The sequence below is a fragment of the Epinephelus lanceolatus genome, chromosome 18 (genome assembly GCF_041903045.1).
Source record: "Epinephelus lanceolatus isolate andai-2023 chromosome 18, ASM4190304v1, whole genome shotgun sequence".
Lineage (NCBI taxonomy): Eukaryota > Metazoa > Chordata > Actinopteri > Perciformes > Serranidae > Epinephelus > Epinephelus lanceolatus.
The window spans coordinates 28,653,608-28,670,643 of record NC_135751.1 but is presented as its reverse complement, the minus strand read 5'-3'; the positions used below and the strand labels follow the sequence as shown (position 1 = coordinate 28,670,643).

Genomic DNA, 17,036 nt, shown 5'->3' with positions numbered 1-17,036 from the left:
GTGTGTCTGTGTGAGAAAAGAGTAAAAGTAGAGAGAGGAGAAGACGATCTGTCTCCATTATCCTTTTTTCACCCTGGTTATTCGGCATCGCGTCAGGCTCACTCTCTCCATCTCTCCCCTTGTTTCCTGCTCTATCACTTTTTCATTTCCCCTGCCATCTCAGCGCACCATCTTCCCATTGTTTCTTCCCTGTGTTTTTTCCACTGGCTGCAACTCTCACCCCGGGGAAATACTGCTTTAATGACATGTACAGATTGTGTGTTGCAGAGAGAATGGGATGTTAATGTTGCCTGAGTGACACTGTTTAAAGGGACTTACTATTCTCGGGGTCCCTCCCTGCTCATGCGTGTGAATGAGCGTGCAATAATGGGCACAATTTGTCTCAAGAAATACTTAATCTGCACTGCTGTGCGGCCACTGCCACACACACTTGTGGTTTGGTCTTGCCTTAAAAAATAGGTACACACTGCCACCTGCTGGTCAGTAACACAAAGGAACTATTCCACAGTAAACTGATACCAAGATTCATCATTATAATAAAGTACTATCCCCATATATGATATAGAGCAGAAAAGCAAAGCCAGTTCATCAGTCCAACCTGCCCCATGAATCCAGCTCTTAACCATGCATATCTGCAGCTGCCTGGTGCCAATCCATCTCTCCAAATGAGCACTGTGTCTGGCTCTCCAACCAGCGCCTCCCCTCCATGGGTCATTATTCCATATTTCAGCTTCAGTTCCAGAAGTTAACAGGCCATCTGAAGCCCACCTGCTACTTTGGTGTTTTGGGACAGGAAGGGAGGAGAGCACGCCTTTTTTTTTCTTTTCACTTTGCACGTGAATCCAGGGCTAAAAGGCTCAAACAACAACTCGGCACGAGACTGAGCAGTCGCAAGAGAGAATGTAAGAGAGGTCACAGCTGGGACAGTCCACCCGCACAATCAAGCGTGGTTTATGTGCAACTGATGGATAATTTGCTTGTGGAGTACACAACACCCAAAGCTATTTATTTACACGAATTGAACTCTATAGAGACCATGAAAAACTGGTATTTCCCCACTGACAGAGGGAATAATGGGGCCAAACAAAAATGTTGCCAAGGGACCAGAAGCTTTTTTAATTTCAAGGTTTTTCCATAGAGGAAGATGAGCCCAAATCCTGCACAGTTATAATGTAAACTCCATAAATCACATTCTTAACCTGGAATCCAGCTTTGGACACAGCTGAGTCAGTGATGACGATGGGTTGGTCAGTTTATTAAACTCTGTCACAACTACAACTACTGTAAACTGGTCACTTAACCATACACAGTCTTACTTTATAATAGGGGTATACACCTGTAAGCTATCCAGTTGTACCATTACAGGTCAAGTGTGCAGGATTTAAGGTGACATATCCTCCTGAGACCCGATCTTTTGTTTGGTATACATTTTTAATTTCTCCTACTTGAGATCAGAAGGTAAGGTATACCGGTAAGTATAAAAATCGAAACATTGTCAACGATTATAAAGTCCCAATGCCCTCAAATGAGAATAAAAAAGTCCCAATGTCTTCAAACGTGACAACAATAAAGTCCCGATGTCTTCAAATGTGACAACAATAAAGTCCTGATGTCCTCAAACGTGACAACAATAAAGTCCCGATGTCTTCAAACGTGACAACAATAAAGTCCTGATGTCTTCAAACGTGACAACAATAAAGTCCCAATGTCCTCAAACGTGACAACAATAAAGTCCCAATGTCCTCAAACAAGTACTCCCTAATTAAAAGTGTCTTAGCTTGTTACTGTTGCTAAAATTGGTATATATAGCATATCAAACTTGTGATCAGGTTTTGGACCTTGTCCACTTTTGGGTCTGAATCAGCTGCAGACTGACTTGGCAGAGATGGCTGCCATCTTGTTTTTACATGGATTAGTGTATTGTGCTCTTACTACCACTAGATGGCACAAATAAAGTGTCCACTGACGAGGACAACAGGTCTGAGTTAAGCATTATGAAGTATAAGGTCAAGTAAACCCAAAATGTGTTGTCCTCATATGAGGACACAGGGTCTCAAGAGGATATTGGCAGAAATGGAATATGATCAATATATTTTCTTTAGTGTATAATCACCTGAAAATAAGAACTGTTGTGTTTTCATTAACTTTGAATAAGCTGTTTATGTCAACATAAGAGGCGAGTGCTCATTTACAGAGATCGCCATGTTGCACCGCCATGATTCTACAGTAGCCCAGAACAGACAAACCAAACACTGGCTCTAGATACGGTCGTTCACATTATTGCATTGGCCACCATGGTAAGCAGCCCTCTCTGCGTCAATAGTGTTGGAAAAACACTTTTTTTTGTACATGAAACTGCTTTATTCAGGGTTTTTTACCAGTTTAAATCAACTGATCCGTTTGTTTTATTCCGTTTTTATTTGTTTAAATCACCATTCAAATGTGTTTGTTTTGCAGAGGACGAGTCCTCCGGGGATAATTCAGCTACCTGTAAAAACCTCCAGAACAATGAACACTGAGGGAATTCTAACTAGAAGTTTCAGCTGGTTGCAATCTGCAGTCCTCACCACTAGGTGCCACTAATCCCCCTTAAATCTTGCACACTGAACCTTTAAAAATACTAATTCTAAATAATTTGTTCTCTGACTAAATTCCAAAAAGTCTATTTTGCATTTGAAGTGACGCTTGTTGGTATCTGACCACAATATAAAGGGTTCTTGTTGAGTCTAGAACACCATCAAAACAACTTTGCTTCCTTTATTGTTTGAGAATATGAAAGATATTTTGCTCAAGATTGAGTGGTTATTAATTCCTGACATTATCCTGAACTCTCAAAACACAGAGTGGGATAATAAAAACACTTTAGTTAAAATATCTTTGTGGTCTCTCTGCTTTATTTCAGAGTCAGTGGTGAACCTGCAGCGTGTGGGTTTTAAACCCTGGTTGTGGTGTACAGTAGCTATTAATTGCACTGAAATGATGAACTCTAACAATCTCCTGCTGCTACCTCCACAGGTGCCTGCTTTGGAAAGGTCAGTACCAAGGAAAAACATCAGGCCTGGTATGTGGGCTGTGTTGAGGTCACGCACAGTACAGGTGGGTAACAAACTTAAGAGCTGAACATGATATTAAGTGTACCTAAATAACACTCCAGTAGAACAACATGTTTGGTAACTAATGTTGTCTTTAGTGATGTTACAACCCAATGCTCCCAAGTGAGCCAGTAATAAGATAATGCTAGTCTCTTTGTTTCTCCAGCGATGTTGTTTTGACACAACTTTTTATAGATTCTTAGTATTACAAAGTTCAATACCAAGACTTAGTGGAAAACAGAAATATTTTGGTATTCTTTGATGTTTCCAGCAAGACAGCAAATTCAATTTAAAGTGTCAAGCATTGATGAGCAAGAAGCTTTTGCAACTGCTGATTAATGAAAATTTAATCAAGGCAGGTGGCGTTCAGCCAGGATGTATTACAACATTTGCATCCATGTCTTGTTTGCAAGGTTGGCAGTAAGAGGACACTTCTGCAGTGTGTTCTCACTCAATTACAAGAGGAGAGGGATAAGAGGCTGGTTGGAGGGGCACATTTTGGTTATAATGTATGAATATCTATAGACTTATAAATTCAGCAAGATATTTAGGCTTTTTGCAGATCATAAACTGGTCAAGATTAGAGCTTGAGTTTGCATAGCTGTACTTGTCTGCGAAACGATGTGACTGGCTTGCATTTTCCTTCTTGATACCATGAAAATCTTCTTATTAAAGGAATACTTCACCCATAAAATGACCACTTGCATATCAATTACTCATCCCAGCTGTGAATGAAGTATCTGAAAACAGGGAACATTCTTAATGTACTGAAGGGAGGCCACACTAAACACCAGCAAAACTATATCAAAACATCCATTTCAGTCAGGAACACTTTGGTCAAAGAAAACGTTATTTCAATTTGCAGTATTATATTTGGCAGTATGGCTCTGTTCTGGGGCCTACGCAAAAAGCCTCTTCCACGCGCCTACATGGAAAGTGATATAGTGTTGCTGTTGTTAGATGTAGTCCCCCTATACTTAAATTCAAGATTTTCACTGTGAAGGCATGTGGCACGTGCTTATTTTGTGGGTGAAGTATTCCTTTAAATGCACATCTAAAAATCATACAGGTGAGTTAAGAATTGATCAACAAAAACACATTAGCTATAACAGTCTTTGTAGCACAGGGGTCAGCAACCTTTATGATCAAAAGAGCCTTTTTTTAAAAACCAAAAACTAAATTTAAAAAAATCTGCCTGGAGCCACAAGACATATCTGAACCTTATGAGGACAACACCACCTATATCCTCCTGAGACCCTGTGTCATCATGAGGACATTACATTTTGGGTTTACTTGACCTTATACTTTATTCTGCTTAACGCAGACCTGTTGTCCTCGTCTGTGGACACTTTTTTGTGCCATCTCACAGTAGTAAGAGCACAATACACTAATCCATGTAAAAACAAAATGACAGCCACTCGGCCAAGTCAGTCTGCAGCTGATCCCGACACAAAAGTGGACAAGGTCGAAAACCTGATCACATTATATCGTTGAAACTTGTTTGAGGACGTTGGGACTTTGTTAGCGTTGACAATGTTTAGTTTTTTATACTTATTGGGCCCTACAGATCACAAATATCTAGGAGAAATTAAAAATGCATACCAAACAAAAGTTTGGATCTCAGGAAGATATAGTCTAAATGAGCTATCATCATCCATTAATGTGTTTGGCTCCTCTGCAGTGGGCTATTTATGATTATTTGGTACTTTAACTTTGCAGCATTGGTGGTGAAATCAAATTAATCTGTCCACACACTATTACATTTTGTAATTTGTCTCCAAGACTTTAACTTTCTTTAATTTGGAATCCATAGCTAGTTACAGAGACTCAAGAGTAGCCACTGCTATTGAGGAAAAGGCACCAGGCTGTAGACATACATTTTAACTGATGAAATGTTACTTTTTTTTTACCCCTGGAAAATGGGATCATTTCTTTATGATAAATGACAATTAAAATGACAAAAAAAGGTTACTTATTTATTTTCATGTAATTCTTTAACAAAGCCACAAGTGGCTCCAGAGGCACAGGTTGCTTATCCCTGACCTAGGAACTAAATACATTAAGCAAAGCAATTGTTTTTAACACTAGTACTCAAAGTTAGCCAACTATGTGAATGTTGTCCTAATATACACATTGACTGTACAGACACATAGCTGTAAATGGTTCACACAAGCAGGTTTAGTTATTGTGATAACTTGACTGAGTAAAGGGTCAGGTCTTAATACGTTTCACTTCACATCCAGCTTTTTCAGCAAAGTTTCCACGTCTTTGATCTTTGTAGTTGAACTATTAAAGCATGCTTTCTTCTATAGGAAGACTAACACTCAGGATGACCTTCAAAACAGCAAAGCCCATAGAAGTCTTGCTAAAGGACACTTTATCGTCTTCTTTGTGATGCCCAGTCTTCATTCACTGCCTAACCTGCTTTCGCTAAGATTAAATATACACTGAGGTTTTTGTTCCAGTAGACAGTCCCAATAGTTGGAAATAAAAACACAACATTGACAAGTTTTTACTCTTTATTCATCGAGACAACAAAGACAATAAAAGCAGAGCAAAATTAAACAAATCTTCAGTCTTCAAAATCTTTTGATCATAATTAAAATCAGTATATTTTACAGTAAGGGGACAAGAGCAATCAATGTGAGCTCTAAGTGGAGGAGAAAAGAGACACGCCCTGCCATGGGACTAACATTGTACATACGCTTTCAACTGACTTTTTAAAAAGGTCAAGGAGTGAAGTGGAACCTGACAAACCAAAACAAACCACAAGCACTGTTTTTTTATTTTATTTTTTTTTATTAAATTTGCACTAAATGCCAAGAAACAAGGAGGATGTGTAAAGATTCTCAAAGTAAGAACACAAAAACCCATAATGAACTTCTGTAAGTTTGGTTTTCAGAGTGATGCCTGTCTGACATCTAGACCAAGAAATACATCAGATGAACCACAACTACCCTCATCCAGCCAAAAGATAAGACAGGTGATGGAACATGGAAATCAAATGTATTTTTCCCCCCTCTCTCCTCATTTACACATGTATGTTCATGTTTTTAAATAAGCCACTACACATTTGTGGTTCACCTTGTTTTTAAGCAGCGTAGTGTCAGGTTCAGGGAAAGGATGGGTGCGCTCTTCCATTTCTTCCTCCACCAGATATCCCAGCTTCCCCTGTTGAGCAAAAATGTTCACAAAATGCAATGTTAGCAAAGGTCCCACGACTCATGCTTGTAGCAGCAGCTGCTGCTACCTGAGCAATAATACCATCTACGTTAATACTCAAATATATCCCTCGATTTAGCCAAAGAGGAAAGTGTAGATGATAAACAAGAGACACTGCTAATAATGCACAAATACTAACCATAGACTAGCACAATAGTAGAATTTGGCCAGAATGTTGTGTTTTGTAAATATTTGCTCATTTATCTTTAACTGTATGATTTTGATCAGACGTTTGCACTTATGATTAATCTAAAAAAAAAGGTTTAATCACCACGTTAATGTTTTAAAAACAGTGACAAAACTGTTTGATATTCCTTATGCCAAAGCAAAAGTGTGCTTAATTTTTTATATCAGATTCTATGACCAATTAAGGATGCAAACAGCATCCTTATATCCTAACAAAACTTTAGTCCTTAGCAACAGGAAAATATACACATTTGTAGCAGTTGGCATAGGGTCTATCAAGCAGCCCGTCTGTGCATCTCAGCATTTAAAAAATGTCTCTTTCTGACATTTCTATGAAGTGACCTTTTCCCCAAACAAAGTTAGCAAATAGGAAAAAACAAAGAAACCCAATAAAAAATATACACATTCAAGCTTTCAAAGTTCAAGTTCTGGAGAAGTACAGAATTGTTTTTCTGACAGGCAACAGCATTCAGAAAATGGATGTGGGTAGAGAAAGGAGTACCTGGGGTGAGTACCTGCACAGTTTGACAGTCAGAGAGTATCCATGATTTTTAATTTGCCCTTTTCTCATGTGGTCTCGCTCACAACACCAACGCTGTGTGAGGTATGGAAGTCAGCTGCAATTCATTTGATAAACCCTACCCTCCAGTTAGTTGGTTACGTAAGGCCCCCGGTGCTATGACACCCCCCAAACACACACTGCATGGCATTATCAGGCACAGTAAGCTGGACAACAAAATCCATGGCATTTGAGTCATGATTACGGCAAAATGAATGGCTTATTTTTCCACATACACCTTTGACGATAGCTGAAAGTACAGAGGCTGATATGTCTTCCTATATGGAGTGCAATATTTCAGCAAATCAAAACAACTACATTTTTCTACTTCAAAGTAAAAAAACAAAACAAAAATAAACAAAAACAGGTAAATACAGGCAGGAAAATTTGATTGGACTAGTTAATATTTTTTTCTGCCATTTTGTCCACAAAGACAAATATACATCTTTAAGGATCAAAAACCGATACAAAACGAGGGGTACCTCCGGGCATGTTTGCTCAGGGCTACACTGGCCTTTCCCTCTTGGCTTTGTGTGAATGATTTCTACCTTCTTCTCATTCATCGGGCCTAGTCCTTCATCTTCAGTGCATACTTATGATGCACTATTCAAAAACAGGATAAAGATATATGCACATAGTACATAAGACAAAATCATAGGCATTGAGCTGAATGTAAACAGGGTGGGAGAGGCAGGGTGAGAGGGTGGGTAAGGGAGATGGGAGAGGTGGGGGCGTGGGAGGGTGGAGGGGTTGGGTTGAGAGCCAGGGGGTAGCGAGGAGGAGGACGCACTTACCTGAGCCTGATCTGAGGTCCTATCAGATCAGTTTTAATTGGACTGAGTGTCACCTTCAGAATGGAGGAGCTCTTGCTGGCCGTTAAGCAGAGGAGAGGCAGAGGCAGCCGCCTCAGTCTCCATCGGTTCCGCTTCGGACGAAGCCTTGATGGCAGCTGCGTCGCCGTCAGAGTGCTTGTCTTTCTTAGAGCTGCTCCTTTCCTCCGTCCCCTTACGGTCTGGGAAAACAGAACACGTCATTGTCAATTAGAAAGCTGAGCACACTCGAGAGGAAAAAACACAGCACCTAATGTTAGAGCAAATGAGTAACCTCACCTTTGTCTTTTGATGACCGCTCTCCATCCTTGTCTCTCTTCTCCTCTCTGTCCCTGTCCTTGCTGCGGCTGCGATGGCGGTGAGATTTGCGGTCTGAGCTGCGCGACCTCCTCCTGTCGCGACTGCGGGACCGACGCTTTCTGTCAGAGCGATCACGGCTGCGCCTCCTGTCCCTGTCTCTGTCCCTTTCCCTATCCCTGTCCCGGCTCCTGTAAAAAGAGGGAGGGGAGTAAGTTATTAAGACAATTGAAAGATACATAAAAACAAACACAGTGGCGAACATACTTATTTTCGCAGTATATTTGATTTTCAACAACCCTACCTGCTGCGTTTGCGTTCCCTCTCTCTGTCCTTGTCTCTGCTCCGAGACCTCCGGCGATCTCGGGATCGGCTCCTTTTCCTGTCCGATGCGCGACTGGAGTGGCGGCTGTTGGAGTGGCTTCGCCGTGATCTCCGGTCCCGGTCTCTGTCCCTGTCTCTGTCTCTATCTCTGTCCCGTTCTCTGTCTCTGTCTCTCTCCCTCTCGCGCTCCCGTTCTCTCTCGCGCTCCCTCTCCTTTTCACGCTCCTTCTCCCGCTCCTTCTCCTTCTCTTCCTCCTCTTTGCGCTTTTTCTCTCTTTCCTCCCTCTCACGCTCACGGTCTTCTCTGTCCCTCTTTAGCGCTGGGCTTTCACCTTGGGGCTCCTCCGAGCGACGACGTAGTTTCTCCTGAGAGTAAATAAGCTAGTGTTATTACAAGTTGATCAGTATATTTCAAACCAGAGCAAAAGTCAAACATAGAAGATCCTTTACTTTATTAAAAAGTAGGAGACCAAACAATATACAATATACTTTACTTGGAACACTGTCAATAATACTATGTAATAGTAGAAAATAATTAAGTCTGCACACCACTGCTTAAAAAACAAAACGATTTCCTAATTTGCCAGATGTTTCTTTGGTCCAGCACCCACTCCAGTGGACATTGGGATGTGCATTTCTTTTATAAATAAATATATATATATATATATATATATATATATTTATATAAAAATCCTGTTACCTTGAGCTCCTCTACAGTGGATTTGATCTTGGCGTAGCCCATGTGTTGCTTGCCCATCAAGTGGTCGTCCACCCTGGACTGTGCGTCACCCACAATGAGGAAGGCCCCACACACCTCACACACCTCCATCTGTTTCTCCTGGGCTGCAAAGCTCTCGATGGTCTGGATGAAAGGTACATGTATTACATCATTAAACAATGTAATACGCAACATACTTCTACTTTGCTTAGAGTGGGGAATGACTTTTAGCTAGGCATGATGACTGTCAGTGGAACTGGTGGAATAATCTTCAGCCCAAGCTTAGTTTGACTTTGATCAATTGTATAAAAAACAAAAACATGTTTGCCATCAGAGAACATTACATGAGCAGCGCCTGCTATCCTGAGCAGTGTCTGTGGGCCAATTGGCCCGGAGTTAGCTGACTCACTGAGGGGGTGGAGCTGAGCAGCTCCCTCTCCTCCTTCAGCTGCTCCACCAGCTTCATCATTCCCTGGGCCTCCTCCACTCTGCCCTCCGACCCCAGCTCCTCAATCTGGGCGAAAGCAAAAGAGAGACGAGTCAGATCAGCTGTTTCATCACGATGCAGTGTCAAAACACTGACAAGCAGATGAGAACAAGGATGTCTTATGAGGTCATTTCATTCAAGTATGCAAGGATAAGAAATTATCTTTTCCATGTTGATACTTTTGTTTGTTTTACAAACCTGTACAACTAGGTCTTCAATCTTCTCTGTTAGAACCTGGACCTTCTCCTCATTCTTCCCTGATGGACCAGGACCCTAAAGAAATAAACACAATGTATCTCAGGCAGAAACACACGTCATTTGTTTCTGGGGACATAGTTTCCATAGCAATATAAAATAACAGAAGGATGTGCTAAGGACACTGTGAGTATATAGTGCCTCAGTTTATTTGACAACTGAAGCTACATAAACGCTCTTAGAAGCAATAAAGCAATGTGCATGAGTTACAGAACAATGTGCCAAAACCAAAAGCACCAACCCCTGCATTCTGCTGAGCCTGGGAAAGTGCCAGCCGGGCATGTCCTCTGCGAATCCTCCGTTCCACCTCTGCCAGGAGTGACTGCAAATACCGCAGGAAGTCTCGCTCGTAACCCTCCTTCATGAACCGGGAGCTTTTCTCATACCTGGACACAGTGAGATGAAGCAGTTTATTATTAGGTAAAAAAATATCATGACAAGCAGAAATAATGTTATGAAACAGAATCAGAACTTACGTTATTCTAAGATTTTCATCATGGATTTTCTCACAAGGGCCTGAAAGAGATTGCAAAGTCAATTACTGCTGTATGAAAACATATTAAAGTATTGTTACTCATTTACAAATCATTGACTTACCCAAGTCAGAGCGGGTGTTTGTGAACAGCTCAGCTGGACAGAAGCCACACAGATAATATCGACAGACCTTTGTAATCAAAACAGACTTTAATTAGCATCATATCTCATAGTATTATGCTTAAAATCTCTGCGCTAGAGTTTAAGTTACGTTTAACTTATGTTAACTGGGAACAAATGAGCCACAAGTCAGTCCTTTAATGGATTTAACACCAACATGTACTTTCTTATGTCTCATATTACCAATTAAATGCACACAGCAAAGCATGATGTGGCTCTAACGATTAGGTAAACAATAACTCTCACTCAAAGCTAATACTAGCTGCAGGGCAACACTGTAATCCACAACGTCTACAGCCGCATTGTGAGCCAATGTAGTACCATTAGCATTAGCACCCTCGTGTGCCAATTTTACTAATAAACAACACTCAAAATTAGCACGAACACAACCAATATGGTGCGTTATCATTAAAGTCTACACTAATGATAGAAGGTTTATTTTAGCTAACTCCTACATTCCAAAAACTTTAACCAAAGGTATCTTAGCTAGCTAACGGTACGTGGCTAGGCTAACGTTAGCTACAATGCTAACTTACGCTCTCATCGTCCCAGCGTACGTTGGACCGCTTCTCGTCCGGGGCCAAGTTTCTATCTCGGCCCATTAACTCGTCGAGTAACTGGGCTGCTGAAAGCATTTTGCCTACAAGAATGTAGCGCTGATTAAAAATACTACGATATCTCCTGTAGAGCCAGCTAACACCATCTATTGCGCGCAAGGATCTTCTAATCAAAATGGCAGACGCTGTGACAACACCGCCCGTTTATGGTTCAACCACAGCCAGTCCGGCAGCAGCGCCATCGGCCTCTGAACCGGAAGTACATGTTGACCATATGCTGTGAGTCTGTGAGCGTTGATGTGTCAGTATGTGTGAAATTATTGTGTAGTAATACATCCATGATTCAGCTCAGTAATTTTAAAGTATGAACTCATATGTTCGGAACAACTCAGAATAAATAACAATATCATAAACAAATAAATAAATCTTATTAGTAGAAATATCTGACCAACTGTTAGGCCTACATTCTTTTTAATTGTTCCGGTCCCATACTGTGGCCACTGGAGGGCGCACCCTGAGTGTATAACATTAATGTTATCATCATTTCATGACACACACACACACACACATATATATATATATATATATATATATATATATATATATATATATATATATATATATGTCATGAAATGATGATAACATTAATGTCATACACTATATATATATATATATACACACACACATATTTAAATGTATTCTTAGATTTTCAGATTTTAAAACAAACAACACAAATACAGGTACAAGTCCCCCTCCCCCCACCCTCAGAAATGAACAGTACAAAAAGACAACAAAAACAAACACACACACAAAAAGCTCATAGCGTATAGGTAGTACGACCAGCATAGTCTGGGGCCGTTGGTGGCCGTTTTGGTAAGGATCCGGAACCAGGGCGAGTGAGACAGGATCCGGAATTCGATGGATGCGCCTTTCCGTCAAAATAAAAGCACCAAGCTAATAAAAACGCGGTGAAACTTTAATTTAAAGAATATAATTTACAAGAAAAGCCCCAAGCCATTGAGTTAATCGATTTTCTTACAACTCTCATCACCCCAAATCGATGGTGCGTGTGTTTTACTTTGGTGAACACTTTTACTTTGGTGAATTTGGTGAATTCCGCATCCGGTCTCTAGACCGGAACCAAAATCCAGACAAAATTCTGAGTGAATAGAAACGCGAGGCTGACCAGCAGGAAGTTCAGCACCAACTACAGAATGAATGTCTGTACATATACATAGTACAAGTGAGTCTTTCTATAATTAGGGGCACATTTCATGTCAATGGGTTATATTTATCAAATTTTATAAAATATTCACTTCAAGCAATGATTAATTTATATTGTGGCACAGTTCTCTTTAATGTAATACAAATATTTCAACAGGTCCCATCCTATATTTAGCAGAAAATGCGTATGCTATACTGGAATTTGCTGTTTCTGTGCTGTCCAATTTGCTGAATGTCAGGTTTTGCTCTTCCAAGTAACATGTCGGTGAAGATTCTCAGTCATCCAGGTCATAGTAATCGTAAGTGCTAATATCGTTGGCACCCGGACTTGCTTGCGTTTCTTTAAGACGTTTCGCCTCTCATCCAAGAAGCTTCTTCAGTTCTAAATAACTTGTACGAAGTTGCAGGCTATAAACCCTGTGTGGTTGGGAACCCTTGCAGAGTCGTAGGGGTCTCATGAGCTCTAAGGTTCAGAGTCGTTAAGGTCACGATGTGAGTCGTTGACCCACCTGGCCACCATGTGAGTTGTTAGGGTCAGGTGGGACCAGGGGTGAATGGGTGTGAAGTCGTCTGGGGAGAGATCCCAAGACTGCATTGTAGGTGGGGGATAAGTAGTGTCGTAAGCCACCCCCTCTGTTTAACATAGTAAAGTAGTAACACTAAAATACACATTTTTGTATATAACTTTAATCATTATTTGTTTAAAATGATCATTAGAACATGAACATGACTTGTAAAAAAAACTACCTGGATCATTCATGTACATTAAAACATCAATTTTGTGTGTGTCCAAGAAATCTCTGTCAACTGTGTTAGTCATTAAAAAAAAAAAACCTATGAAACAGCAATGGTTTGCTCCAAAGTCACATGCTCAACATCACAATGATGTCACTTCCTTTTTGAGGGAATTTTAAAGACAGTGTGGTAAGTTTCTATTCCCTCTCTTCAATATTTCATCAATACTATTGTTTACCGATAGAGTAGCTTAATTCACTGTCAGCTGTGTTATTAACATATTCTTGTGAACTTGGTTTAGATATTATTTTTACAAATATGTAGAGAAAGTGTATAAAGATATGAGTTGATCAAGGGCAAGGTCCAACATTAGCAGATAGCAGAAGACCCTAAAATGGCCGAAATGTCAACTGTGTTACCCATCAACTGTAACACAGTTGACAGGGCTTAACACAAGCTATGTTTCCATCCAAAAGTGATTTGAATCATTGGGAAATGCACATTAGAAGAAATACGAATTCTGTGTGTTTCCATTAAATGTACGGACTTTGGTGAAAACTATGAACTGCGAGTTTTCCGCAGAACCGGAAACAAAACAAGTCTCACATTCTTCTTCTTCTACGTTTTCTGGCAGTTGGCAACCAGCTTGTAAATGCATTACCGCCTTCCCAACCCAGAGTGTGTATATCACCATGGAGAGAAGTGCGCTACGTAAGACTTAAAGGAAAATTTCGGTTTATTTCAACCTGTTTCCTATCATCCTAAATTTGTTTCAAGTGACTAGTGACATAAAAATAATAGTTAGCATGTTAGCCGTTAGCCTAGATACAGCCGGGGCGCATAGTAGCGTCAGACCTGTTAAAATGTAAGTGAACGGGCATACTTCAAGTGCAAAGTTAGTCCACTAAACAAGCTTTTTTTCCACAAAGACCGCCTCATATCGTTAGGATAAATGTCAGAGAACGTATAGAAAGCGATATGTAAACGTGTTGTCTTACCTTACCGGTGTGCTGCCATGTTTGTTTACCATCTAGCTCTGCTTTCCAAAGCGCGGACATGGCACCACACCGGTAAGGTAAGACAACACGTTTACATGTCGTTTTCTATATGTTCTTTGACATTTATCCTAACGAAATGAGGCGGTCTTTGTGAAAAAAAAAAAAGTGTTGTTTAGTGGACTAAAGGCCCGAACATACTCGGGTGGAACGTACGCAGAACGGACTCCGCAGAGGTCCGCGCAGACTCAAAGAGGATGTCTGCAAGCCCTGTGCGCACAAAGCTCAGATTTTACGACCGCGCAGACTCCGCTCCATGCACCAGTGACTGCTCGGCATGTATTTTTCACATGGACATTTTTACAGGAAACTACAACGCAGAAGTGCGCTCGACTATGAAAGCCCGAATGACCACGGACATTCCTCGTGAAGTCCACTCCGCTAATAGTACGCCCGAGTATGTTCGGGCCTTAACTTTGCACTTGAAGTATGCCCGTTCACTTACGTTTTACCAGGTCTGACGCTACTATGAGCCCTGTCTATATCTAGGCTAACGGCTAACATGCTAACTATTATTTTTATGTCACTAGTCACTAGTCACAACAAATTTAGGATGATAGGAGACAGGTTGAAATAAACCGAAATTTCCCTTTAATTCGAACATAACTGTTTCCATCCCCCGTTTTGGGAATCAGCATTTTTTCGAATCAACCAAAACCCGGCTAAAGCGAGCGTATTTTAGTTTGTGCGAATTGGGATTTTAATTTGAATTTTGGCGTTTCCATCATAATTTTCCGATGCGAGACTTCTAGATGCGCATCTAAACAGGCTGATGGAAACATGGCTACTGTTAACAATGTTGGCAGTTGTCGTAATTCATGCATATATTGAGTGTTCTTGATTAAAAAAAACATACATTAACTATGCTTATTACACATAAATTATATTGTAATTACATAGTAATTGCCTAAAACATGATTCAAATTAGAAGAGATTAACCTAGTCTATCTAAACAGTTCATAGTGTAATGATTTCATGGAATATGCATGATTTTGATATGATTCAGTGGTTTTAAATGATCATTAGGCCTACATAATATTAAACAAATTATTATTTGTGTTTTAGGGAGATGAAGTTATCTTCAGCTGAGAAACAGCGCCAGTACAGGGCTCGGCGAAATGCTGATCCTGAGAGAAGGGCCGCGTATTTACAGAAAAACAGAGAGACATGGCATGAGAATAAAAAGCTGGGGAAGGTGAAGACGATGAAAGATTTAAGTGAGAGGGAGAAGAGGAGGAAGCGAGCATATTGGAGAAGAGCCCAGCGCCAGAGCAGAGAGAGAAAGCAAGTGATAGAGCACCAGGTTACTCCACCGCAGAGTCCTGATGTTGATCCACAGCCTCAGATGTCAAGGTAGACATATTATTATTATTTGTCATCCTCGAGACAGGTTTCTCTTTTTCTCCTCATGTGTTCTGTCAACTGTGTTACTTTGTAAATTGTGTTACATTGTGTGTGTTACTTTCTAGTTTGTAAATGTTGTTTGTCCAATCCATTAATGAACAAGTATACATACACATACATGCAAACACTTTCGGCCATTTTCGGTAAATAGGACATGAATGGTTGCCATGTTTTATCAGAGATTACAGAGCTGAGGGAAACACTGTATCTAACTCTCTCTATGTGTAACAACTTAGTGATTTCTGCCAACCAAGTCTTAAAAGAAGGCACATCCTCAGATTTCCAAAGAGTTAAAATATTCCTTTTTGCCACAACCATGCCATACTGTATTGTCTTTTGCTGCAAGTGGGATAGAGCTAATAGATAGGCAGTGCGTGGGTCTGGTGTGATGTCACAGGTGTATACTTCTGAGAAGCACTTAAAAATGTCTGACCAGAACTTGTTTAACTTAGGGCAAGACCAAAAGAGGTGAGGGTGCCCTCTGCTGATTTACATTTTGGGTAAAATGGAGAGACAGAGGGATAAAAATTTCATGACAGATTCTTTCACCTCATTTCGTGCTTCAGTTTGGACACTGTACTTTGAAAGTATTAAAAGAAAATGGGAGTACAGTTGCATGCAAAAGTTTGGGCACCCCTGGTCAAAATTTTGTTTCCTGTGTATAGCCAAACAGATAACACATTTCTTCAATATTTTAAGCATCATTTTTTTTCTAAATTGCAGTCTTTTACAGTTTCAAAATAACAATAAGTAAAAGGGCCCGTAGCAAAATTTTGGGCACCCTGCATGGTCAGTGCGTGTTAGCACCCCCTGTGGCAAGTATCGCAGCTTCTGAATTATTTTTTGTTGCAAGCGTCGAGCCTTCAATTCTTGTTTTGGGGATTCTTGGGCCGTCTTGCATGCACTGCTCTTTTGAGGTCTATCCACAGATTTTCAGTTATGTTTAGATCGGGGGACTGTGAGGGCCATCGCAAAACCCTCAGCCTGCACCTCTTGAGGTAGTCCATTGGAGATTTCGAGGTTTGTTTCGGATCATTGTCCTGTTGTAGAAGACATCCTTTCCTCATCTTCAGCTTTTTTATAGATGATGTGATGTTTTAGCCTGAGTGTCAGACTGAAGCTCCCAGAACCTTCAGTCTGACATCGCCTGCATTGAAGGCGATTTACAAGGGGGAGGGAATTTGATTTTTCCCTAACCAATCAGTAGAGATCAACGACTCACCCAGAATCTGACGTCATTAGTATCCATGCCTCGGGGGTGCCGAAAACAAGCGAGCATTGCCCATTTAAAATGTCTCCGTTGTCGTGCATGCCCAGCTGCATCGCTGTTAAATCCAGTTTAGCAGCTTCCTTAATTTGGTCCTCCATTAACGCGAGTAGTGGCGAAATACCTCGATAGCATCGTTAATGTGGTCTGTAGGATCTGTTGCGGTCGCC

General features: G+C 40.7%; 1 protein-coding gene across 1 annotated transcript; it reads right to left on the bottom strand.

Moving 5' to 3' along the window:
- Nucleotides 1-5,593: 5,593 nt before the first annotated feature.
- Nucleotides 5,594-11,377, bottom strand: luc7l3 (LUC7-like 3 pre-mRNA splicing factor). The gene is made up of 11 exons (XM_033645480.2): nt 11,161-11,377; nt 10,568-10,634; nt 10,447-10,486; nt 10,212-10,356; nt 9,914-9,988; nt 9,638-9,742; nt 9,211-9,372; nt 8,491-8,876; nt 8,169-8,377; nt 7,854-8,071; nt 5,594-6,263 (listed from the first exon to the last, which is right to left on the bottom strand). The coding sequence occupies exons 1-10, from the start codon at nt 11,257-11,259 to the stop codon at nt 7,887-7,889; spliced, it is 1,473 nt and encodes a 490-aa protein (XP_033501371.2). The 5' UTR covers nt 11,260-11,377; the 3' UTR covers nt 5,594-6,263; nt 7,854-7,886.
- Between the last annotated feature and the right edge of the window lie 5,659 nt (nt 11,378-17,036).

What these genes read in the sequence shown, in the direction of transcription:
- luc7l3 (XM_033645480.2), bottom strand. Translation starts at nt 11,259, where the DNA reads ATGCTTTCAGCAGCCCAGTTACTCGACGAGTTAATGGGCCGAGATAGA. An exon ending in TACGCTGGGACGATGAGAGC is followed by an intron (nt 10,635 to 11,160) that starts GTAAGTTAGCAT and finishes TTGATTACAAAG; the next exon opens with GTCTGTCGATATTATCTGTG. An exon ending in AAACACCCGCTCTGACTTGG is followed by an intron (nt 10,487 to 10,567) that starts GTAAGTCAATGA and finishes AATCTCTTTCAG; the next exon opens with GCCCTTGTGAGAAAATCCAT.